This window comes from Rattus rattus, chromosome 1 (genome assembly GCF_011064425.1).
Source record: "Rattus rattus isolate New Zealand chromosome 1, Rrattus_CSIRO_v1, whole genome shotgun sequence".
Taxonomy (NCBI): domain Eukaryota; kingdom Metazoa; phylum Chordata; class Mammalia; order Rodentia; family Muridae; genus Rattus; species Rattus rattus.
Genome location: NC_046154.1, coordinates 34,835,744 through 34,861,662, shown reverse-complemented (window position 1 = coordinate 34,861,662; position 25,919 = coordinate 34,835,744). Strand labels below are relative to the sequence as shown.

The following is a 25,919-nucleotide window of genomic DNA, read 5'->3' as shown; positions in this document are numbered from 1 at the left end:
AATCCCACATTTCATAAAACCCAAAATCAAGATCCACCCACCTGAAAGGTAACAAATTCTCACTTGGCAGGAAGCTACATAACAAGATAACTGCTGACCCCAAGAGGGGCCTACCATCACTCAGCTAAGCAAGAGGATCTGTGGCCAAGCTGGCACCTTAAGGGACACAATGAAAACCATTTGTTGCATGTCTAGTCGGTATTCTAACAGTTTAAGGTTGCTATGACAGATTCTGCAATGAGGAGGATGGGAGAACCCATCTTATGTGTGCCCAGTGATATTATAGAAAATTCATCTTCACTATTCCATTAAGAGTGGCTACCGTGAGGAAGAAGTGCTCTGGGACCTGAGGATTGGGCAAACGCAAACAACCTCCTCACTCTTTACTTAAAGCAGATGGACTTTAGGAAGTGGAATACTGCTTCAATTATTCACTTCCACATTCTGTTGTCTAAGGATTTTTTGAGAGCTGGGTGTAATTAGTCAGGCCTGTACTCTCAGCACTTAGGAGGCAGAGGCGAGAGAATAGAGCTTGAGCGTTGGCCTGGACCATACGGCAAGACTCTGTAGCAAAACAAAACAAATACCTCAGAGCTCAAAGACCCATCCTGGTTCATGCTCTCATTTTATAGCTTCAGAAATAAAAGTCTAGAAAAGGAAAGTGATTTAAGAACATAAAAGCAGTTTTGCAAGATGACTATAAGCGCATACTGAGCTTTCCCCGGGTACGCCTCTGGCTTTAAGAAACAGAGTCTTTGGCCAGGTTTTGATGGCAGTGGCTGCAAAGACCTTTAATTCTAGCACGCAGGGGGTAGAAGCAGGAGGATCTCTGAGTTTGAGGCCAGCCTGGTCTACAGAGTTATGTGCCAGGACAGCCAGAGCTACACAGTGAAACCCAGTCTTGAAAAAAAACACAAAAACAATCCAATACACCCCATGGCCCACCCCAACACACATCTGTATGTTTACACTGCTTTCACCTAAGCTACTTCTGTGTTGTCTGCAAATCTACTTCCAGGATGAAGGGAGGTGGTCAACAGCTGAAGCCTCGCATTTGTGATACCATAAATAAACTCATTGTCCCTTCATCCTCACAATCATCTCAGGGTTCTGCCTTACCAAGTGAGGAATCTGAGAGAGAAGACTCAGGACACCTCTCGCTGAAAGCTCAGGGTAACTCTACCTAACTGCACATCACTAAAAACATGAACTCTCTAGATTTTAGGAAACAGGCTTACTATATTTTCTTTTCTTTTTTTCAAAAGAGAAATAACACTTTCCTGATAATAAGCTTTTAAAAATTTAAGCCAACATCTATTTACAAATGTGTTACTTTGGCTTCCAACATATGTAAGTAAAAAATGAATAAAATTTTATACCGGAGAAAATTAAGATACTTTCTCCTTTAAACTCAATAGAAAATCTAGAATTAACAAGCCCAGGGGCACAGTATTAACAAAAGATAGGAGGGCAGACCTATGCCACCACTTGCTAACACCAAGTGAGAGAACTTGCAATTCTCACTGCGCTCTAGGCTTTTTCTGCCAGTGAAATGAGCAACAGTTACCTCATGTGAATTTAATCCATCAGTTGCAGCCAGAGGCACTTTCCCATGTAGCATTGTGCCAGGCACCTCTTTTATTCCAAATGCTGAAGAATCAAAACCTTCTTTGATCCACATTCCTGGAGAGGAAGCATTCTCAAGAACAGGAGTTTCTTCTGCAATGGACACTGAATCAGTGTGGGTAGTTCCTTCCAGGAAGGGTCCACCAGGAGAGAAAATTTCCTTAGCAGGCACTGAAGTAGCTGGAGTAGCAGACCATTCTGGGATGGACATACTAACCACTTGAGTATCAGACTTCTCTGGGATAGTTTCTTCAAGGGCTGGGGCAGTACACTCCTCTGGTGTAGACCCTGCACAGGTGTTAGGCTCCTCTGCAGTAGACACTGTAACTGTTGGAGTATCTGGCTCCTCTGAGGTGGGCCCTGTAGGAGCTGGTGTGGCAGATTCCTCTGGGAGGAACACTTCAGCAGCTTGAGTGTCAGGTTCCTCTGAGGTAACATCCTCATCTATGATGGGCACTGTACCAGATGAGGCTGCAGTCTGTTCTGAAGCTGATATTGCAGCAGCTGTAACATCCTCCATTAAGATAACCCCTGAAGCTACTGGGATATCCTCCTTTTGGATGGGCACTATTGGAGTAGCTACAGCAGTCACCTCTGAGGCAGAGGCTTTGGCAGCAGGCCCCTCCAAAGCAGGTAATGCTACAGCTGGGATATCCTCTCCTGGCATGGGTCCTACAGCAGCTGGGGCAGGTGTCTGTTGGCTGGATATCCACTCTTCTGAACCTGGTACAGTGTTACTGGCTTTGGTGATTTGTTCGTCTGGAAAAATGTTCAGGGTTGAATCTAACCCTCTCATTTCTACCTCCCCTTCCTGTGATAAAGTCACACTCAGCTGAGTTTCTTTATCACTCACGGTTTCTGCTCCAGCTTTATTGAGTCTCAGTTCTCCAGCCAGCAGCTGCAGATTCAGAACCTCTGACTCAGAAGACCTCCTCTGGAAGTCTGTAAGAAAATGTGCTGGAGCTCCATTCCCTAAAAGCTTCCCTTGACAATCCGGCTCTTTTGTCTCACCATCCTTATCACAAACTTTCTCCGTGGACAATTCATAAGGGTCTATATTTTCCAAAGATGCCAGATTGTTATCTTCTTGACTAATTATAGCTCCCTTTTCACTTTCTAACTGAATCTCATCAGTTAATAAATTTGAATCAGATGATAACACCTCTACTTCAGGTCCTGAGGTAACATCTTGTTCATAGTTAAAAGCAAAACTGAGAGGGATCCTTTCCATATACTCCTCCACATTCCCCTCAGTCTGACTGCAGTCTACCTGGGACAAATTGCCATTTTCTTTGGCTAGCTCAGAGGCAATAAAGACTGGCAGGTTTTCTTCACAAGAGGCTCTGAGATTAGAGTTCAGCAATCCTCCTGTGTCCAGTTCTCCAAGTGGCTCCAGATCAGCCAGAGGCTTAAATTTTCCACCAGTCTTAGGGCTAAAAGGCACTTTTTCACACTCCTTGCTAACAGTGGAGGTATCCCTCCTACTATCAGGGTGAGCACTAAGTTCAACAGCTTGAGACACCTGAGAAGATTCCAGGGCATTGCAATGTTCACCATCTAATCCAGTGTCAGGGTCCTTTACCCTCACACTTAGAAAACCCACATGCTGCTCCTGTTCTAAGGCAGCTCCTGGAGAATGACTAATTAAAAGTGAATCTTCTGCATCCTGGGTTGGGGCCAGCCCTTCAGAAGAGGCCTGACTCAGCAGCTCAGCTGAAGAAGTTACTCCTTCTTCACATAAACATTCCTTCTCAAGTTCAAGAAACATTTGCACAGAATCTGTGTCAGAGAGCTGATCTGCTTCAACAGGGCACTGGAGCCCTGAGGTCAGACCCTCTAGCCCCTGAGCAGGTCTGTTTTTCATCTCACTGCTAACATCGTCACCTGTAGGCACACAGGTGCAGTCAGGGGGCGTACCCTGGGGAACTGAAGCAGGTTGATCCCCAGTTGGCTGCAGGTCAACAGAGCAGCACATCTGATGAAGAGCAAGAACAGCTACACAATCAGATCCATCCTCTACTGCTGCTACTGTGTTTGCTTGGTCACTTTCTTCAAAAGGATCTGCCATGCTTGTCTCCTCGTTTGTAACTACAACACTCTTTCTCTTCTCTGACAATTTCTCTTCCTCCCACTCCTCCTCTGCCTCCATCATGATCCATCGCTCATCCTCCTCAAATTTTAACTCAGACTCTGTTTTTTCTCTCAGGCTGGGTGTTATAAGCATATGTAATTCTGGATCCAACAGCTCTTCACTCAGGCAAGGAGAGAGAGGTGGTAGTTCCACAGTGCAGGCAGTGTCCCCAAGGGGGTGCTGCTTCTCACTGAAGCCTCCCTTGGAAGAACTTTTCATGGCCCTGGGCCAGGTTGCACTTGAGAATCTGTGCTCCTGCATTTCATCTGTGTTACCACTTGCTGCAGCAGCTTCTGAGTCTAGAGGCTGGAATTCATGGGGAGAGCTCTCACTGTGCTGTTGGAATCTGAAGTCCTGGCAGTCTCTCAAATTTTTTACATTTTGTACTTCTGGAATATCTACAGATTTGGACATGTGTTCCAAAGTAACGGACTCAGACTGAGGTTCCCTGTGGTCAAACTGACCAGAACTTTCTGTCAATGCAGAACTGGATTCTTTTTTCTCATGCAAGGAAGGATTTGAAGCACCAGCTTCTGAGACTTCACTAAGAGAAGCCTCCATCCTTTCTGCAAATTCTGGGAAGTTGGGTGGCATGAAGGACTTCCAGGATCTCCTGTTAACATTATCTTTGCGCTCTGCATTTGGCCGACGTCTGGGTGGCACAGGTGCTGACTTCTGCACATCACTGCTTAGCTTTAATGCATCAAATATTATCCTCTCATCCAGCTTCTTGCCTTCTGGTACTCTAGATTCAAAAACATTAGATGATGCTCCTAATGTACCATTGCTGGATATGGTACTTCCGTCCATCTTCTCCATGGTGCTTTTTGACGTCTGATTAAGTTTTGACCCCTGGTCAATCTGTTCATTTATCCGCATTGTATCGTATATGGACCTCTGTGGAACATAGCAATCTTCTATATAGCCGTCCTCATCTTCCCCTTTACCCAGGCAGGTGGGGTTCCTCCTTAAACAGTCTGGCCTGCTAAGTGGCTTACCCATACTTTTTCAATAAAGATGAACCATCAAGCTTTCAAAAAGTTTTTTTTCACAGGTTCTCTCAAAATACATTCTATATGAATTGTAAGTTCTCTTACATGTTTATACTCCAAACCACCAATTGCATCTGCCTTCCAGAAAGATCTGGAAGTTCCAATTTGAAACCATTCTGGGAAAAACTCTAAGACAAACAGGTTTTTCCTCACAGGCTAGCAGCCTCATAATTGCAGACAGACAAATGATATTATTTAATCAACAAGCATAAAACAATTACTTGTATGGCTTCTGGTTTTACTTTTCTAAAGAGTACTGTCCCTTCAAATTCAGTCTGCAAAAAATCATTTGATATTGACAAATCTTATTCAATATCTAGTTTCACTCTATTCTCACCGAAGCTGAGTTGGAAGCAGAAAATTTATACCAACTATGTCCTTTAATAACAATGGCACACCCTCTCTAGCTTTCAAGTATGGTCCAAGCTCCTAAGAATTCCTTTCATTTTTATCCTGTGTTCAGCCCCGAAGAGTCCAGCTGGTCTGAATTAGCCATTCGTCCTCTCTAGTTGGGGTGTTTGCATTTGAACAGGGCTGGTCAGCGGATATTCCTGCAACTTTAAACACAGGAAGTCCTTCATTCGGGGCCAGCTTGGGGCTTCCTGTCTCCAAAACATCATGGCATTGTTGTGGCTTCCAAGCCAACACTGTATCGTGGCCGCAAAACAAGGCGAGTGGAGGCCCACGCTGGGCCTTTCAGAAGGCGGGCAGGCTGCGGCAGCGACCGAGAGGTAGTCTGAAGGACTCACTTAGCACCGCCCGCAAACCCGCGCCATGCCTCGCGCCCCGGAGGGCCAGGGTCGCCTCACCGCAACCTTGCAGGTGGCTCCTGGCGGGCCGGCCTTGGGTCTAGCGCTCAGGAAGTTAGTTTGTCCCTCCGGCAGCAGAAAGTCCCGTGTCCTGTGGGCGCCGCCTCCCCGGCCACTGCAGGTCCCCGGCCCCCAGCCGCCGCGTCGTGGGCTGCATGACAAGCAGTCGCCTCTTTTCTCCACCACGCCGCCGGCCCTGGAGCCGTTTTCCCCGCCCGCAGCTGTCACGGTCCCGGCATGCAAACTTCTGGCCGGGAACAAAAGGCTCCGCTCCGGCCGCACGAGGGGGGCGAGCCCGCCTCTCTAACGCCGCGCGGCCCGCTCACACGCCGCTGGCTGGAAGTGCTCGGGTGGCGGGCGGATCTCCTCCCCTTTCCAGCCCCGCCACTGCCGCTGCCCCGCCCGGGCAGCCCCCTTGGAAGCCCGGGAGCGCGCGGCGCGGACTGCAAGGGAGGAGGACGGGGGCGGGGCCTGCAGGGAGCCCCGCCGGGAGGGGAGGGGGCGGGGGCAAGGATTGGAAGCCAAGGCGGCAAGGGAGGGGCTTCCTGGGGTTGGGGCCAGGGACTCCAGCTCATCCTTCATCCCCTCTAGCTCACTCCCTCCACACCCGCGGGCTTAGTAGTGTCCCCGCCCGCGAGGGTGAGAGGAGAGGAGCAGTCCTGGTCACGCCGGACAAATCTCCTGACAAAGGAAAGCCCCGCCCTCATATCGCTGGCCCGGCCCCTCCGCCCCCGCTTCTTTCCAACCCCTGGGATGCAAGCCCAGCACAAGGGCGAACCCAGAAGGGGCGCCCCCGCCTCTCCCACTGCCAGCCGGTTGTGGCTAGGGCCACTGGGGGCCCCATCTGCCGGTAGAGACCTACGGGCTAGGGTGGGCGGTCTGCACTACTCTAGGCTCCAGCTCTGCCACACTGTCCTTGTATTTTTCCAATGTCACCTCTGGCGCTGACCAAAGAACTGACTAGCCTTAAACACAGCCTTTTCTTGGTATGCCAAGGAACTGAGTTAGACTCAGGAACCAAGTTATTGGACAAACTCTAGGCACAGTTTCCCTTCTCAAGTGCGTCAGATCTTGGCCCATTACGCCACCTGGACTTCTCTGCTCAGACTTCAGCGGTCTTAACGACCGGAAAATGGGGTGCAGGTTGAAGTGCAGAGAGGACACTGGCAGGAACAGCCCAGGCCCAACACCTTGATTGGTTTTTACTGCTGCACACATTCAAGGAAACCTGAGCCTCTGAGGCTTCTCTCAGTGAAGCATGAGTCTGTATTTCAAGTCTCAAAACAGAAAATATTAGAGAAATGTATTACACAAGCCTACACATTACATTCTGGATCTTAGAAAAGCTATCTAGAGACCCTGTACCTGTTAAGAAAAGTACAAAGAGCAACCCAGAAGCCTGCCTGCCAGAGGTAGCTTGCATCCCTGTGAGGTGTAATACTTGACTCCCTTTATAATGGTCCTCTGAGTTTTGAAGATGAAAAAGGTTAGTTAAAATGTCCAAAGTCCTGTTGGTCCAAGTGATTAATATAGATGGTAGAACTTAGGAAAAAGTTATTTCTACTCTCCACACAAACAGTAAATAAAACCACTCACTGGTGTGTGATTTGGCAGCGAAGCTTGGAGCTAAGCCTTAGACTTACTTGAGGAGCCAGAAACTCCTTGGCAAAAATGAGTTACAGGCCGAAGCCCATGATCAGATTAGTCAATAAAAGGCAACTTCTTTCCTCACTCCAAAAGAAGCTATCAGTTCTACCCACGTAAGTACAAAGACCTTCCATCTGTAAACAGGAGAGAATACTGAAACATTGTAAACTGTACTGTTTTATTCTAGATACCCTATTCTTTCAAATTAAACCTTCAAAAAGCTGTCTAGAATCCTGTGACCTCCTGGTGCAACAGTGCAAGACACTAGAACACTGTTCTGTGAACACAGAACATTGGATGGAGAGCAAGTTCCAGGGGATGTGATCGACATTAAGTATCTGAGGAGCTGGGACTGTGGGAGGAAGGAAATTTGTGCTGAATGTCTCCTTAAACTGGCACAGCAAGATCCAAGGGCAGATTTCAAATCATCAGTTTCCTCACAGCTATCCAAAGAATAAGGTGTCCCCTAAAAGAGTGACTTTTCCTGACCCCAAAGGAATGTGAGCAGAAATGTAAGCAGCCACGTGGCATAGCAATCTCAGGAAACAGATTCACAAAATCTTGAAGTTTATTCAGGATGTGTTTTTGAGTCCCTTCAACCCCTGATACACTGTGATCCTAAGAGCAAATCAATCTACAGATCTGACACTGCACAATCCATGGAATCCAGGTTTTAAGTTTGTTGTAATTACTCAATGCAACTGGAAAACCAAGGAGGACAGGATTAATTTCACTTGCAAGTTTTCCTGGCCAAACACATTCACTAAGTGTTCAGATATCATAACAGACTCTTTAGCACGCCAGGGCCCCCTCTGGTTACAAGAATCTGAGGAATTCTGGCTCTGGAATTAAGGGTGGGTGGTTATTCTATTATAAAGAATAGTCTTGATGTGGAATCACAACCTTCACAGATAAATTCTTTTCCTGTTTCCTCACCAAGTCAGGTGCCAATCAGGTCAGTCTTTTCCTAATTAACCCTTCCCCAAAGGGTTTTACTCTTCTCATCAGTGTCAGATAAATAAATGGAACGATCTAGCAACCAAGGTTCAGACTCAAATGGCTTATCACTTTTAGTCACACTCTGTTTAATTAAAGTGTTAAAATACCACACAGAAACTTCCTAAATTATTAAACAGAGCCTCCAGTAAAGATTCCATAGGAGTTGACGGCCTCAGTCCTCTCATGCAAAAAGCAGAGCAGGCATCTCCATAAGCTTAAAGTCATCCTGCTCTACAGTGAGGACCTCTCCATCCCAGACAGACAGACAGAGGCAGAGAGATGCACACACATCATAGACTCACACAACCTACCTACCCCTTCAAAAACAAATACAGCAAGCAAAAAGCCTCCTAGATTGATTGATTGATTTACTTTTTAATCATTGGTGTGTTTTTAAGCAAGGAGAGAAAGCACAGGGCTCTTTCTTTATGTCTTCTTTTTATCTGTTCATGAGTTTCTCTTCAGTTTTAGTTTTGGAATTCTGCCAGTAGCCATCTCAGTGACTGAAGTAAATACCTGATTCGGTTTTCTCTTGCTGCCCTGACAACTATAACCAAAAACAAAACAAAACAAAACAAAAAAAACAAAAACAAAAAGCATCTGTACATCTCACACGCTGCATTAAACTTTTAAGGGAGAAACACGGGGCGCCTCAGAGTACCTCTTCTCATACTTTGTCCACCAGAAACCACAAATGGATGTGTTCAAGCTACATTTCAAATTAGCTTTCAGTCAGTTGATTATAGAGCTCAAGGAATTCATTCCCTACACATTTTGAAATTCCTAAGAACAGAATTTGGTGTTTGCTTTTCCTTCAGTGAACCTAGAAGAAAGCATTGTTGACCTGTTTAGTTCCTTCCTGCTGTCTTCCTAGTTAAAGCGAGCTGGGTGAGTCCTCTCACATGCTCATACCATTGGATCTTGTGAATTTTAAATCTACAAACTGCCTTTCATCTTAGCATATCTAGACACAATCCTTATTCCGAGGCAAGTGGAAACGCCACAGTATGAAGTCTGTGCTCGTTGGGCATCAGTAACCTATGATGCTTTGTGTTTTTGTTACTATAAAGATAGTTGGGGCTGGAGAGATGGCTCAGTGGTTAAGAGCACTGTCTGCTCTTCCAGAGGTCCTGAGTTCAATTCCCAGCAACCACATGGTGGCTCACAACCATCTGTAATGGGATCTGATGTCCTCTTCTGGTGTGTCCTAAGAGAGCAACAATGTACTCACATAAAATAAATTAATCTTTTTTTTTAAAAAAAAAAAGATAGTTACAGAGTGGTACACAGACCAGCAGAGTACAGTGTGAAATTTGTCTTAAATGGGAAACAAAGGGTTTTGAATGTATTTGAGTTCTTGTGTATTCCTGAACTCAAAGGAAAATTTTCCACACACTAGAAAGGAACTCTCATAACCACTGAAAACCCTTGCTGCTTGTAGACTTTCCAAAAGACGGTGTTGATTCCTTATTTAGATTAATGATTAGTTACCAAGTCAGAGATGACAAAAAAGGGAGGTTTTACAGGTTAGAAAAGACCTGGCAGAAGGCAGGAGACAGGAAGGTAAGAGAAATGTGAGAAAGCTTCATGGAGGGGGCATTTGTTCATTAGGATATTTATTATTTATTTATAAGCAGGGTCTCATGTAGTCCAGGCTTGACTAGCTATGTAGCTAAGGATGTCCTTCAATTTCTGTTCCTCTTGCCTTAACTTCTTAAGTGCAGACATAAATGTATACCATTTAAGTGTATATGGTGGTAGAGATAAAACCCAGAACCTTGTGCATGCTATACAAGCATTTTACCAACTGAGCTACATCCTCAGCTCATGAAATTGGGATTTAGAGACACAGAATGGTAAAAACAAGCTATTTCAAGTGAGGAGCTAGAAACAGGACACTTTGTTCTTGAAATAAATATTTGCTGTTAGCCTAGGCTGCTTCAATCTATTGACAGTCTTCCTGCCTCATCTTTATGTGCTGGGATTACAGTATGCTCTACCATGCTCAGCAAAAACAAAGTTCCCCAGGAAGCAAGTTTTAATTCAACATTGCTTAAACAGAGGTTTTGTGGAAGGAAAGATATTAGAATGGTAAGAAGCTCAAGCCCAGAGGCCCAAGCCAAGGACATGCATGTTTTTTAGAAAAGTATTACAAGATTTAGTTAACTGTAAGTCAGGTATGGTGGCTCATGTCTCAATGCCAACATTCACGAAGTTGAGATAGGAGAATTAAGATAATTTGAGGCTAGGCTGAGCTACAGAATAAGACCTTATCTCCAGAAATACGCAAGTAAGTAAGTTATCAGAAATTGTGTGGAGGCCCCAGTGCTCACTCTGCTGACATCTAACTCTTTTTGTGTCTCTTGAAACTCTAAATCTTTAACATTTGAACCCAGAAGTGGTAAATATACTTGTCTTAAAAAGAAGAAAAGAAACAAAGTTAGTACAAACAAGGACAAAAGTGGTAAAGGATGGCGAAAAACCTGGAGAGTCAGCTTTGGTCTTGCTAACTGGGTGGAAAGTGGAGGCTGGAGAGAAAATATAGATAATGCTATACTATTACTCTGGGGTTAGCAAGGGCCTGGTGGGGCTTACAAAGCAGTGGGGAAGAAGAGATTTGATTCATTCCATTTAGAGCATTCAAAGACAATTCATGTGGGGCTGTTTAGAATAGCCTGTCACACAAAAATTCCACTTTGGGGTAGAGATACAGAAGCCCTTCACCATGGAACAATGTGGAGACAGCTGGCTACCTCAGCATAGTGAATGTGGAGAGAGAAAAGAACAGATGACAGAAACTCAAAAGCCACATAGAGGAGGTAAGAAGGCAAACCCAGAAGGAAACAGATCATCCCAGAAGACATGGGGAGAGAACAATGCCAAGACAGTAAGTAGGTGCTAGGCATGGGAGAAGACACCTGAAAACTTAGAACTTGGAAGGGTGAGGCAAGAGAACCAAGAGCTTGAGGCCAGCTTCAACCTGACATTTCTCCTGTTTGTGGAGGTATGTGCATGGAGATATGCATGTACACGGGCACCTGGAAGCCAGAGAGCAATGCCTTCCTCTACTTCATTCTATTTTATTCTTAGAGACAGGGTTTCTCACTAAACCTGAGTCCATGCATTACAGTAGTCTGGCAGGCCAATGAGCTCTAGGGACCTACTTGTCTCTCACTACTCTCACCATCATCTCTGGCGTTACAGATACCTGTGCCACTGCGTCTGACTTCTTCTATGAAGTTTTGGGATCTGAACTCAGGTTCTTATGCTTGTATGGTAGGTTATATACTGACTAAGCCATCTCTTCAGTCCCTAAAATCAAGTTTTTAAGAAAGAAGACAATGGGGGTTGGGGATTTAGCTCAGTGGTAGAGCGCTTGCCTAGCAAGCGCAAGGCCCTGGGTTCGGTCCCCAGCTCCGGGGGTGGGGGGGGGGGAGAAGACAATGTCACCAGATTAGTCAAGTAGGAAGTCAATGAATCCTTCTAGGGAACAGTCTCAGCAGTGATGGTGCTAAGTTAGACAGCAGAGGTTAAGGATAATGGCTGCACGGAAGGATCTGCCATCCTTCAAAATTCTCTTCTTTTTGGCTCCACAGCACACGGTTATCATGATGTCTCTTTTCCAGGCAGTGATCTTTTGTTTTCTTGACCTCCCCACCCCATACCTGCACTACTGAAGTCATATTCTTTAAAAAACTATCTATAGGACCGGCGGTGGTGGTGCCCACCTTTAATTGCAGCACTTGGGAGGCAGAGGCAGGTAGATGTCTGAGTTAAAGGCCACCCTGGTCTGCAGAGTGAGTTCCAGGACAGACGGGGCTAAAGAGAAATCCTGTCTCGAACACAAAACAGAACAAAACACTGTATGTGTATACCTGTTTTGTCTGTATGCGTGCATGCCTGCTGCCTGTGGAAGTCGGAGAAAGGTTCCAGACCACCTTGAACTGACCATGAACATGAGCTACCACATGGTGCTGCAACGGAACCTGGGTCCTCTGCACGAACAAGAAATCATCTTCCGTGCTGACTCTCTAGTTCCCTGAGGTTGTATTGATTTCTCTTCTTTTTTAAACAAGGATGAAACAGAGCCTTACATATATCTAAGCTTATGTCTTACGGCTGAGCTATACCTCTTACTCAAAGTTGTATTTTTAATTCTGTTTATTTGTTAAATAAATATTTCTTGGGACCTACTTGGCCCCAGACTGTCTAGGAACTGAGATATCTTAATGAGACATGGTCAGGTACCTACATCTTAGTAGATGAGATAGACACTCACTTTAGCTATATAAGGACTCTGAAAGAGAAGCAAACCATGCTATAAACACATGAGTCAGGGGGTTCTGACCTAGTCAGGAAGTCCAGGGGAAGCTTTGCTGAGAACATCATAGGATGGCTTTCTCTGGGACTTAACAGCCTTTTCTTTTTTGGTTTCAAAGTGGCAGGACTATCACAAAGTTGCTTTTATGGGCTGAATTACTAAACAATCTTACTGCAGGTACCCTTCTCAAATATGAGAAAATAAGGCAGAACAATACTGAGATTTTTGTAAAGCATTTCTTTGATCTTGTTACCTGGTGTCTGTGGGGATCACACACAGGACCATGTGCACACTAGTAAGTGTGCTACCATTGAGTCCCATCTCTAGTCCCTACTCAAGTAATCCTCATCACTGATCTCAAATGAACAAATACACAATTCAGGTTAGAGGTTAAAGAACTAGACCAAGGGGCTTGCTAGATGGCTCAGTGGATAAAGGTGCTTGTCATCAAGGGCAATGACTTGAGAACAGTTTCTGGAACTCAAATGGTGGAAGAAAAGAACCAACTCTCATAGGCTGTCTGACATCTACAAGTACCAGCCTCCTTTCTTGCACCTTCTCTTTGAGAGAGAGAGAGAGAGAGAGAGAGAGAGAGAGAGAGAGAGAGGAGAGGGAGGGAGGGAGGGAGGAAGGGAAGAGAGAGGCCAAAAAAGGCTCATCTTTGGGAATTAACTGTAAAATGACAGATCTTAGATGGTTTGCTTGAATGACATGTAAATTCAAGTAAGATCAACTTTCCTTTAGTTTCCTTAAATCCGTATGTTCTTCCTTTGGATCATGTATACACATATTCGAGCACATTAGAAACATATTTACTGAAGTCATAAATAAAGATTTCTTGTAAAACATCTCAGTCTAGGTTGAAACTACAGAGAGATGAATTATGTCTTTTTAAAAGCTGATTGTCTTTAAAACAAAGCTGGTGATTTTTCCTTTTATACTTTGATGTTTTAATTAAAGGCTGATTAATATTAAGACTCGTCTCTCTTACAGATGCTGACTTAGTAGTTGCCATTCACTGTATGGCAACAGAGGAAGATAATGTGGTGTACGATGAAAGCTAAAGTTAATTAGGCCAAGGACTCTGAGGTCATTAAAGCTGATCTGATGAGCAACTGAGGGGCTAGGGAAGTCACTGAGCTGTGTTCTAGCTAACTCCGATTAGTGATTTGAAAATAATAGTGACTTATAGAGCACAAAAGTCAAAATGGCCTTAGAACCTTGCTGTCTATGAGCTTATAAATAAATAAATAAATAAATAAATAAATAAATAAATAAATAAATGTGTGTGTGTGTGTGTGTGTGTGTGTGTGTGTGATGTTAAAAGTTGTATTAAGGCACCATGACCTAAATTTTCAACTTGCCTAGGTATTGCTACTCTTTGGCTGGTCACAAATCCACAGTTCTCCTTCCTCAGCATCCTGAGTAAAGGGATTTCAGGTGTGTCCCACCATGCCCAGATACCATTTTGAATCCTAGAGCTCATGTGGTTTATGAGAAATAAAAAAACATCCACCTAATCAGTTAAATATTTCACTTGTCTTCATGTGAAAGGCATAAGAATAGTTTTGTTGGAAAAATAATATAATCACAAGGTATCCAAGTTAGGTATTAGTTAATAAGACCAAACAAGTTACAGTGAGCTAAGTGATTTAAATTATGAGGAGGAGTAAGTTGGAAAGGACAGGAATACTTTATAATAAGATGGGACGTGAGTTATGCCTTCAAATGAAGAGTAGAACTATAATAGTTCAGATGTATTAGGTATGACTCGGATAAATAATTGGAGTGCAGGACTATATCAGAAACAGGACTAGAAAAACAGTGGAGATCAAGTACTTAGTCAAAGACTGAAGAAAAAGACTGAAGACTGGGACAAAGAAATAGATCAGTTTTGAAGGATGCCACCACTTAATTCATCAGGTCAGCTGGCTCGTGCATTAATTTGGGAGAATAAGGAGTACTGCCAAAACTAGGGTGAAGAAAATGCCCAGGAAATCCACCCTGGGAACCCTAGTTTTAGAAGGCTACAGAATAATTTATGTCTCCCTTTTCTGTGGGTGGGAACCATGTGTGTGCACACGGGCTGTCTGACTGCACCAGCTCCCTTTCTCCTAACAGATTCTCCTAACAGAGAATCCTTTGTTCCAACTATCGAGTTTGATAAAATGACACAGAGACCAGCACTCCCATCTGGTGCAGGGGCTGATGCCATTCCACAACACACCCTACAGGAAGTAGCTTGAGATACACAGCTGATTGATGTCCACAGCAGTAACCTTGTGGCAGGGTGGGGCAGGGACTGGTGAAGCACAAGAAAATTCTTTAGCCACTGAGTCAAATAAGCCCCAAAGTTTCTGACCTTAGAAGTCCTCCAGGAAGCAATCCTATTTCTTAACTATTTTTTTCAAAAATGTGAGGGGAGCCACATAAGCTTCTCTACGCAGTGTCCCCAAATGATTTCACCAGCTAATCCAAACATTATGTGGAATCTGAAGGAAGGTTAAAAAACCAACTGCTATTTTCTAAAAGAAGGTTGTGTAATTTTTATTGTAAGGGACTTTCCTGTGTATTTTAGCATAGTCAGCAGCAATCACTAGATACTATTAGCAGTGCCCCTATCAGTGACAACATTCAGGACACAGGGATAGGTATGTGAGTTTGAGGCTAGCCAGGGATACTCAGTCAGATCCTATCTTTAAAAGGAAAGAAAAGACAAGGAAAGAAAGAACAAAAGAAGGAACAGTGTCTTGGGCACTGCTAACTGTCTCCAAGGAGCAAAAGTGCTCTCTGTGTAAGAACCAGGGCATAGTATGAACTTTACACCAAACCAACCTTTCAGTTCCACATAAAGGCTTATTTGCTATGCTGCTTAACCAAGTTGTTTTTTAAAATATTTTTAAATTATGTGTTAAGTTTGTATGTTCCTGTGTGGGTCTGTACATGTGAGTACAGAGTTCTCAGAAGCCAGCGTATCTCCTGGACCTGCAGTTGGTTATAGGTGGTGGTGAGCGCTGGGAGTGCTGGGGACTGAACTTATGTCTCTGAAAGACAGAAAGCTTTTAACTACTGAGTCTCACTCCGACTTACATTAAGAAAGTTTTTTTTTTTCTCTTAAACAAGTCTTCCCCTACTTCCCAGAGGGTTTCTCTATGTAGCCCTGGCTGTCCTAAAAACTCATTTTGTAGACCAGGCTGTTCTCAAACTTGTACCTCTACCTCCCAGGTTTGTGACACTGTGCTCGGCTAAGCAACGTTCTTATGTTCAGGTACAACACTGGTGGCAGGAAAATCTTATGAGGGCCTCTGGAGTGGTTCCCATGAATCTTGTACCATCCTTGAGAAGGACAGATTGTGTTGTAGTCTTAATGAAGATAAGAAGAAGTACATTCTTTTCATGGCTAGGTTTTCCAATTAGGACAGTTGAGACTGGGGAAATACCCATTTGGCAGGAGACAGTCCTTTAGCACAGTGCTGCCTTTGGGCAGTGACCTGACTGGATTGCCTGTGGGACTAACTTTTTCTTGGCAAAGAAGCCAACTGTACCAACTGCCAGGTCAGAGCTGCTCCATGTCCCCACAAGTTCATGGCTCACTGCACATGCATGGTCATCTAGCTTCAAATTGCCCGGGTCTTCCCATGTTGTCCAGGCTAGCCTTGAACTCCTAGCTTTAAGGACCCTACCTGCTTCAGCCTCCTCAGCAGCCGGCATTGGCTCCAGCATAGTTTTTAAGGGCCCAGGCTAAGTCTGAGACCATTTGTACTCATCCCTACACATAGCAATAAAATAAACTGTCTAGTTCTTCAGTATGTGTGATCTCCATAACTCATGTTCACTTAATAATTTATTTAACAATAAACATATTTTTGCATAGATTGCATCTTTTCTTTTTTTTTTTTTAAGAAATAGAATTTCTTTTCTTTTTTTTTTTTTGGTTCTTTTTTTCGGAGCTGGGGACCGAACCCAGGGCCTTGCGCTTCCTAGGCAAGCGCTCTACCACTGAGCTAAATCCCCAACCCCAGAATTTCTTTTTATACAAAACTGTATGATGACTTGTAGTTGAGAATGCTAGGTGCTGACATTATACGTAAAGCATACAATCAAATCAAAGCGCTTAGTCCTTTTCTTTGGTTTCTGATACATTTATTAGTTGTTTAAACATCTTTTTGCTATCAAAAGTGAGATCTATTAGCATTTTTGATGACATTCCATTCGACATCTTCTGAGGCACTAGGCTTCCTAAGACAACACAATGGGGAGAAGAAGCTCAGATTGCATCAAGGATGCTCACACTAAAAATACTAAGTGGGAATACTTTTTAAGTGATTTTTTATTAGACATTATATTTCCTACCTCCAACCTCTCCCATGTTAGCCTTGCTCTTTCAAATTCATAGCCTCTTTATCTTTAGTAGCTGTTACTTGCATATGTGTATGGATTCACACACACACACACACTCATTCTTTTTTTTTTTTTTTTTTTGGATTTATTTATTTATTTATTTATTTATTTATTTATTTATTTATTTATTTATTTATTCCACTGTCACTGTCTTCAGACACACCAGAAGAGGGCATTGGATTCCATTACAGATGGTTGTGAGCCACCATGTGATTGCTGGGAATTGAACTCAGGACCTCTGGAAGAGCAGTAAGTGCTCCTAACCACTGAGCCATCTCTCCAGCCCATCATTCTTAAATATATAAATACAACCTGCTCAGTCTTTATAATATGACTTGTATATGTGTTTTCAGGGCTGACCACTTAATATTGAATCACCAATTAGGGAAGACCATTTCTCTTTCTCTCAGTATTCAGTTGTCTGTAGTTCTTTGTCTAGGGGCGATACTTTTTAAAAAGAGAACTAGAAAAAGTTTGACATAATGTAAAAAGTTTCTTTACCTCCTCCCCATTTAGTTGGTAGTGGGGGTGGAGAGGATTATCACAGTGCATTGGAATTCTAGGGGGTGAGGCAGCGGAGGGTAGTCACATAAGGGAAACAAATACCAGCAGCCAAATTTTGGGTTGGCTCCAGAGAACAACTGACATTCCGTAATCTCCCCTTAAAGGCACAGGACAAGGAAGCTCCCTGAAGCCTTTCCAGATAGGAAGTTCCCCCTCTCTTTGGACATGCATCATCAGCTAAACACCTGCATCAACAACTGTTTGTACACGTCTCCCCTGCCAGGGAAAGTGTCCAGGACATTCTTCAACCAGATATAGATTACCACCAGAAAACAAAGGCTCCAGAGCTGGTCTAAAGACAGGCTCACTTAGAGGCAGTGCCGCTAATACCCATATCATAATCAGGTTAGCAGGACACGGCCTGCATACGACATTTAACTTAAACCTATCCCAAGTGTGGCAGGCAATGTTCCTCCAGAGCAGGAGTTCTAGAGAGGGCATCGCTGCCTTCCAGGGACCTTTGGGAAGTTACTCTTGCTAGTTCACACAGGTCAACACTCTCCAATGAACAAGACAGCTCCCCACAATAAAAAACAACCCAGTTTAAAATGTTAACATGCTGAAGGTGGGAAAACTAATTTAGGGTATTTTCTTCCTTGGACCCCAGCTGCCACTGGAGTAGCTCTGTTGAAAAAAAAAAAAACAAAAAAAACAAAAGCAAACAAAAAACTCAAAATAGGCCAAGGATCAGCTATCACTAGGCAGGGGAGGAGGCATGAGGGCAGAATATACAAGCCTCCCGCTGGCCGCTTTCAAAGGGGCATCTAATACCCCATTCACAGAGGTCTCCTTAGGCAGGTAGATAGCTCTGACCTCATTTGCCCTCTCCACTAGTGACTCATTCATAGGCAGGGGCACTAACTGGCAAACCTTGGATGGACTGATAATGCCTTTGTACTATGGTGAAAGGAATGAAGACGTAACTGGGCAAATTGGCACTTCCAGCACCATACTGGACCCATCCTCCAAGGGTTTTCATCTGTGCACTTAAGAGGCTGCCTAAACTTGTTTACCGGAGGGGGCAGGAATCAAAGGACTAAAGAGCTTCTTGCTCTGGTTTGCTAGGAGGCTATCCAACTCTGTCAGAAAAACTCCAAGTATCACTGACCCTAAACTATGCTCAGTCCTCAGTGGTTCTCAACCTATGGGTTGCAGCCCTTTGAGGAGGCTGGTGAGGGGAGGCAAGGTCAAAGGACCCTTTCACAAGGGCCACATAGCGCAGTATGATTCACAACAGTAACAAAATTATAGTTATGAATAGCAACAATGGGGTCACCAGAATATGAGGAGCTGTATTAAAAGGCTACAGGATCAGGAAGGTTGAAAACCACTGATTAGAAGAGCAGTGCTAGGAAGTCTGCTGTGCCTCCTCCATCCTGCTAGCCAGCCTTTAAAACAAGAACGAGAGTCTGGGGCAGGTGCTGGAGTTCAATAGGAGGACTACTTGCTTAGCATGCACAAAGCCCTCGTTCCATTTGCCAGCACTCCATAAAGCGAGGCCTTAGCCTGTAATCCCAGCACTTGAGGTAGAGGCAGACAGAAGTCATGCATGACTGTTGTTGAGGGAACAGGGGTGCAAAAGAGAGGTGGAGTTAAGACTCAAAATGATCTCAATGCTTGACAAAAGCTACAATTTCAAAACAAGGAAAGCCTCTTGTAAACCACCAGACTGAATAATTTTTTTGTTTTTTTTTTCCCCTTTCCCCTTCCCAGGAAGGTCACACTAGGGGAATCTTTGGCTCAAGTTTCAATGTTACAAACAAAGGTCCCTCCTCTCTTATTAGACAAACGTAATTCCTTTTCCTCAGAAACGGAATTTTCTGAAAAGATTAGCTAACATCTTCTCCTCACCATTTTCTGAAAACATGCTCCACAGCCATGATTTCTGGAAAAGCCCCTTCCTTTCTATTTCCCACAGAAAGTAGCAGAGAGAAGAGGCCTTGGTAAATGTCCCAGTGCAGGATGACTGAGGACTTTACCTGCTTAGAATGAAAAGGCTTCTTCTGTTGGTGTCTAAATGATACTTACTAGCCAACCAGATTCTACAAATTCTGTGGAGGTGACAAAAGGAAAACCTTCCTTAGGAATAGTAACTTTGGGAAACCATTTTCTCCACAGACTAACTGCAACTCTATGGTTTATCAAAATTGCAGTCCCAAGTGACCCTGAAGGCTTCATAGAGTGGACAATCCGCCTCTTCTCCACAGTCAGATCAAAGAATGGCCTGTGGCTGCCTCACAGAGTCTTATCTTTCATTAGATTCTGTGCTAAGTGTGAGACCACTAAAAAGAAAAACTTTAAGCTAAAATGCCTCTAAATACTTATATTCGTTTGATTTTTCTTATTGAAAATGTTTTGCTGAGTCATGCTTTATGGTCACTGCTGGAGCAAGGGAAGATTAATTGACTTCCGAACTACAAGACATCAGTCCAGAAACTCAACACTTACTCCCATCGTGAACAAGATTCCATCTGTAGAATGGGTCCAGAAGACCTTTCTGCAAGTTCTAGAGGCCTGGGCAACTGATTGAGAGCTTGCCTCTCTTATTGTTCTCATTTCCCAAGAGCTCAGCCAAGAGAGGGCCCCTCCTTCCTGGCCAAAGTCCTTTGCTGGGAAGAGGCCAAAAGAAAAAAGAAAAAAGAAAAAAGAAAAAAAAAGCCTCCCTATTAGGAAATCTAGTGAACAGGATTCTGACTTAACCATCAACTGGGAGAATGGTAGGGGTATTGACTGTTTTATAGTAAGTACATACTGACTTCAACAAAATATTTCAGCAACCTTCCCCTTCACTTCTAGGCTTGCCTTGTCAACACGCTCAGCCTGTAGATAAACACCTGCCAGTACCCAGCTGACTGGTTCCAGCCTTTATAACCATAATACTGGTTGGTAGCAGCTTATTCTTAGAACACAGCAAAGCTAGCTGGGGACAGCTAAACAGCTACTGAACACGGGGCGTTCTTAGGGAACTAACATGCTAGACATAAAGCTCACCCAGTGAATCTTCCAGCTTCATCAAAGTCCAGAACATCTCCCTAAACCAGTAGTTCTCAGTCTGTGGGCTGTGACTCCTTGGGTTATCCAAATGACCCTTTAACAAGGGTCGCCTAGGGCCATCTGCATTTCAGATATTTACCTCATGATTCATTACAGTGACAAAATTATAGTTATGAAGTAGCAACAAAAATAATTTTTATGGTTTGGGGGTCACCACACATGAAGAACTTTATTAAGGGATTACAGCATTAGGCAGGTTGAAAATCACTGTTTTAAACCAAGGGAAAAATACTTACTAAATTCAAACACAACTTATGCCCTTTATGGATTCTTTTTGATGTAAGTGTGTATTTAATGCTTTTTGCTTGCTTCTGAAACAAGGTCTTACTTATGTAGGCCAGGCTGGTCTTGAACTCATGATCTTCCAACCATAGCCTCCCATATGCTGTGCCACCATGCCTGACTAACACAATTTTCACAGGCTTGTTTACCTCCTTCTGTAGCTCACTGAAGATTAGATTTCTACAGGCAGGCCCAGCAACTGCTGTGGGAGTGATGGCAGCGGTACACTGGTAACCTTGTTATGCTATATTGTTTTGAAATGTGTACTGTTTTTCATTGTTATATTGCGATTTTCTACTCTGGGTTTTTTCTAAAATAATTTTCAATAGGTAGTTAATTGAGCCATCTATACAGAGAGAAGAATGTAATTCCTAACATCACGGTAGTGGGGAAAATTCAAAAATTATCTCCTTACTATGTATCTATATAACCAATCTGACCTGTAGAAACCACAAGTAAGCTTTCCCCCTGGTCTATGATTAGTCCTTTACTGAAACTTGCTGGCTGAGTCTCATCAAAGGGATATAACACTGTAGACTGAGGTGCAGCTGAGGAACCATCCATCTGCACAAAATGGCCTCCTACTGCAGCTCTAGCATGGTCAAGGTCAGCCTGATCAGCTACCTTGGTGAGTATACAGAGTACACTGGCCATTTGTTTCTTGAGGTCATCCATCTCTTGTGATTTCAATGAAACAAGACTTGTTAAAGTGTTTATGGCCTTGGTGAGATTGGACCCTATAGGCTGAGGTTATCAACTGATATGGAACCTATAGGCTGAGGTTATCAACTGATATGGTCAACTTCAAGACTGAGGATCCAAGCTGAGAAACATCACTTGCAGTTGAACGATTCATCATTGGTTGTTGTGATCAATCTGAGTAACTTTCCTTGCCTGTCTTGACTTCTGGGCTCAACAACCCTGTTCTGGATTAGATGTTCTTGGACCAGATCCTCTACAGACACCAATAGTACCTTCTTGGGGAAGCTTACGATTGGAGACTGAACAAGTCTGGGCCTTCCTGTCTTGATTGGGACAGGCTACTGGCTGACACTGCAACGCCTGAGTACCCATCAAGCAGAGCCCCTTGTCTGGATTCACTGAGGCTTTTGATAATATTGGCTCCACAAATAAACACTTTAGTAGGCACTCATACCACAGTGATGCAGGAACATTTACTATAAAATAGCCTCGACTATCTCCTGAGTCCTCAAAAATACCGCTCCAAGAATACCTTCTTTCTAATGTTAGCTTGCACCCTTTAGGAAAAATGAATGACAATACACTGCTGAGAAAATGAGGCAGGTTGGGGTTACAGCTCAGCAGAATACTTGCCTAGCAAGTGGGAGGCTCAATATAGACCTATGCAAAAAAAAATTTAAAATAATTCCTTCACAAACAAGGATTTGTTGAGATATAACTGTTTTGGAGCCTATAGGGAAAACCTTCAGTTTTCTAAACAAAAAATCATTTATCTGATTAGACAGCTAATTTTAAGTAACTCAGATCCTGGTAAACCGTAAAAAACTGATGCAAACTTATATAAGTTTCTGCTTACAAGGACCTTTGAACAGAAAAGGAAACAACGTATGAGCTAACACAGAACAGGCCACGTTGCTAATGAAACAGAGGTATATATGCCATGGGTCTGAATATTCTCTAACTACCAAGACACTCAAATATGATGATCTTTTGTAGCTACAGATTACACTATCTCCAAACGTGGCTTTTGCCAATATCACACTAGGCTCTGTCTATAACGTTATAACCTCCCAGGGTCAGTGCGCCCCTGCTTTGGTGCCAGTAGCCCCTTTCTCCTTTTTGAGATAAGGCCTTACTATATAGGCTGCCTGAGAACTTGCAATCCTATATCAGTTGCCTAAGACCCGAGACTATAGGTGTGTGCTACCATGCACATTCCGATAAGGAGTGTTATCTGTGGAAATAATTAGCATAGAATGTAGTACAACATACATTACTTCCAAACCCATCCCATGTGCCATGAAGGGTGTGCCAGCAGAGTGAGGTACTTGGGGCATTTGTAACTCCAGGAACTCTTGAGCACAGGCTCACAGTGCAAGCCAAGACACATAAGTACTTGACCAGTAAATCAATATTTTGGGCTCTGGACATTTGATCCTATTGTTTGACTCACAAAATCTCAGTACCAGAAAATGTAACTATGTTAAGAGACTAAACATTTTCTAAGTAAGATTTCACAAACTCTCCTACAGGCAAGGGATTTGTACACGAGGGGTCAGGAGTTGAAGGCTGCTTCTTGCAAATCAGAAATTTCTTTGATTCAGTGTTTCACTTAATAATTCATGAAAACCTTACATTGTTTCATAATCTATCAATAAAGTCCCTCTGAAAATATGTGCAGAATTAACATTTCAGGAGAAGGCTCACAGCTCAGTCTGAGAAGCAGGACCATGAACACTTTCACTGCAGTTACCAAATCTGTTAATTTGAAAGTTCAAGAAATCATGAAGAGATTCTTAGACTAAGAGACAAGGCTTTTTTCCATATCCTTAATTGGCTGTAAAGATAGAAGGAAACCACAAAAGAAAAATGTTCAAAGCCGTCTTCTTAGACATCCAAGAGACTCTTAGACTCTACACAGTGTGTTTTGGTGGTAATGAAAGTAAAGATAAGAAACCTGACCCAAGTGACAAAACGGACTCTACTGATACCTAAAGTGTAAGCATTAATGAGAGAAAGGAAATAAAAAGGGGGCAAAACTTACTTTGAAATCTGCTAGTTGCTGGTTGATGACATCGACTTCAGTCCCCACAATCCACTGAAGAGCTTCTCCCTCCTCTGCAGCAGTGGCAGCATCATTGAGCGCTTTCAGTTTACTGTAGAAGTCCTCTACTCGGCCCAGCGTCAGCTCTAGCTGCTCCTGGCGAGCTTTCCCTCGCTCTGTCAGTTTACCGCACTGCTTGTTAAGGGCTTCTAGCTCCCTCTTGAGACCCAGTAAGTCTAAAGTCCCCTCTTCCTCCAACATTTTTCGACACTCTGCTTCAGAGTCCTCTATGTCAAGCCTGAGGGCTTGGATTTTGTTAAGGAATAGCCGTATGTCCTCAATTTGTGACTGGAGGCTATCTGTGTCTCTACCAATGGCTCCCATGCCATCTAGCTCATCATCCAGGTCAGCCAATTGAGAAAACATTTCTCGGACTCGACAGTGAAACTGCCCGATCCCCTCTAGCTTGTTCTCCATGGTCAGGCAGCTACTGTTCACTCTTTGCTTCACTTCCAAAAACTCCTGCTGTGCAAGCTCAGCTTGGTGCACGAGTGGGGAAGCATCGGATCCGTCTGGGGCATCCTCTACGAGTCCCTGAGTGAAGTCCCGCAGGTAGTCTATCTGAGGGTCCAAGGCCTGTAGCACTTCTCGCTGAGCCTTTAGCTTCTCCAGATTCTTGTTACTACAGGCTTGAGAGCCCAAGGCATCAAAGATTTCAAGCTGGTGTTTGGCTCCTTCAACTTTCTTTTCAATGTTCTTAAAGCTTTCCTGGAACTCCTTGAGCCTCTGAGTCATTTCTTCTAGAGAGCCTGTTTTGGCCTGCAGCTCCTCGGTAATGGCATCCACGTTCTGGTTGAGTCCAGCCTTCTCATCTCGGATCTCATCTTCATCGATTTCTGAAGAATTGATAAGAATGTCAGCAGCACTATTCAGTATTTCCAGCAGGGAGCGGCGCTTCTCTGCCTCATTCAGCAGAGCCTTTGACCTTAAGAGGCTAGACTCTAGTTGTACTGGATCCAGGGTAACCTGCAACTCAGACATCTTGGACTTGCAATCTTCTATCCAGGGCACAAGGTCTTCCACATGCCACTGATACTTCTGAGCTTTCTGCATACAGTCCTTGAGCCTAGACTGTCTGTCTGCAGTTTTTTTATTAAGATCTTCCCAATGGCTTTTGAGTTCAACCAGTTGGTTTTGTAAAGTCTTTTTCTCTTCTCCAGGGGGCACAGAAAGCAGCAGAGACTCCCCCTCAGCCACGATCACCTCATAGGAACCACTGTGCTGATTAAGGTTCTTCTGAAACTCTTCATTCTCTTGTAGCTGAGATTGGAGCCTTTCCAATTTTGCAGAAATTGGGCAGTTTTTTGCTTGCTGGCTTTGTTTTTCATCTAACCAGGTCCTCAGCTCATCAAACATTTGCTGGAATTGCTGGGTGCTGGCAAGAGCTGCCTGGAGTCTGTTCATGCGGTCAGCTGACATAAGAAAATGAAATTAAGATCAATCAAGCCTGAACATGGAATTTAAAACATTTGCTAACAGTGTATGGTCAAATCTTAAGAATAAGAAACAAATAATAATTGAGAGTCTGACATAAAAATAAGAACAAAACCAGGTTCCTATATATACTCAATCCTCTGATCAACCATGTAACATGACCTGACACATTTAAGTCAATAAAAACTGAAAGTGGGGCTGGAGAGATGGCTCAGTGGTTAAGAGTATTGGCTGTTCTTCCAGTGGGCCCAGGTTCAATTCCCAGCATCCACATGACAACTCACAACTGTCTGTAAGTCCAGTTCCAGGGAATCTGACACCCTCTCCTTACATAGACACACATGCAGGCAAAACACCAATGCATATGAAATAAAAAAACCCAAAAAAACAAAAAACAACCAACCAAAAAAACAAAACAAAACAAACAAACAAACAAACAAAAAACCTGAAAGTCATATCATTTCCAGAAGAGGAACAAATTTAATACAAAAATTTTCATCAAAAGGGGGGGCAGTGTGATGGCACATGCCTTTAATCTGAGGAGGCAGAGGCAGGTTGATCTCTGTGAGTTCAAGGCCAGCCTGATGTACAAATTACGATCTAGGAAAACCAGGGCTGTTACACAGAAACACCCTATGGTGAAAAAAACAAACCAAAACAAAACAAAAGAAAAAGGAGAGATGGCTAACTAAGCAGTTAGCAGTACTAAGTGCTCTTGGAGAGGACCAATCCATGTTTGGTTTCTAGCACCAACATGGCAGCTCATAAGTCCTTATACTCTCATTCCACGGAT

The 25,919-nt window shown here is 43.6% G+C and overlaps 2 protein-coding genes across 2 annotated transcripts in view; both read right to left on the bottom strand.

The window, feature by feature from the left end:
* Positions 1-25,919, bottom strand: part of Macf1 (microtubule actin crosslinking factor 1) — a 323,248-nt gene that overhangs the window by 55,326 nt on the left and 242,003 nt on the right. The window contains 1 exon segment of the mRNA XM_032898600.1: positions 23,633-25,104. Coding sequence (XP_032754491.1) covers positions 23,633-25,104 — 1,472 coding nt within the window.
* Kiaa0754 (KIAA0754 ortholog) lies at positions 1,397-6,096 on the bottom strand. The gene is given in 2 exon segments (XM_032898586.1): positions 1,397-1,525; positions 1,527-6,096. Coding segments are annotated over 2 exon segments (3,267 nt in total). The 5' UTR covers positions 4,760-6,096; the 3' UTR covers positions 1,397-1,491.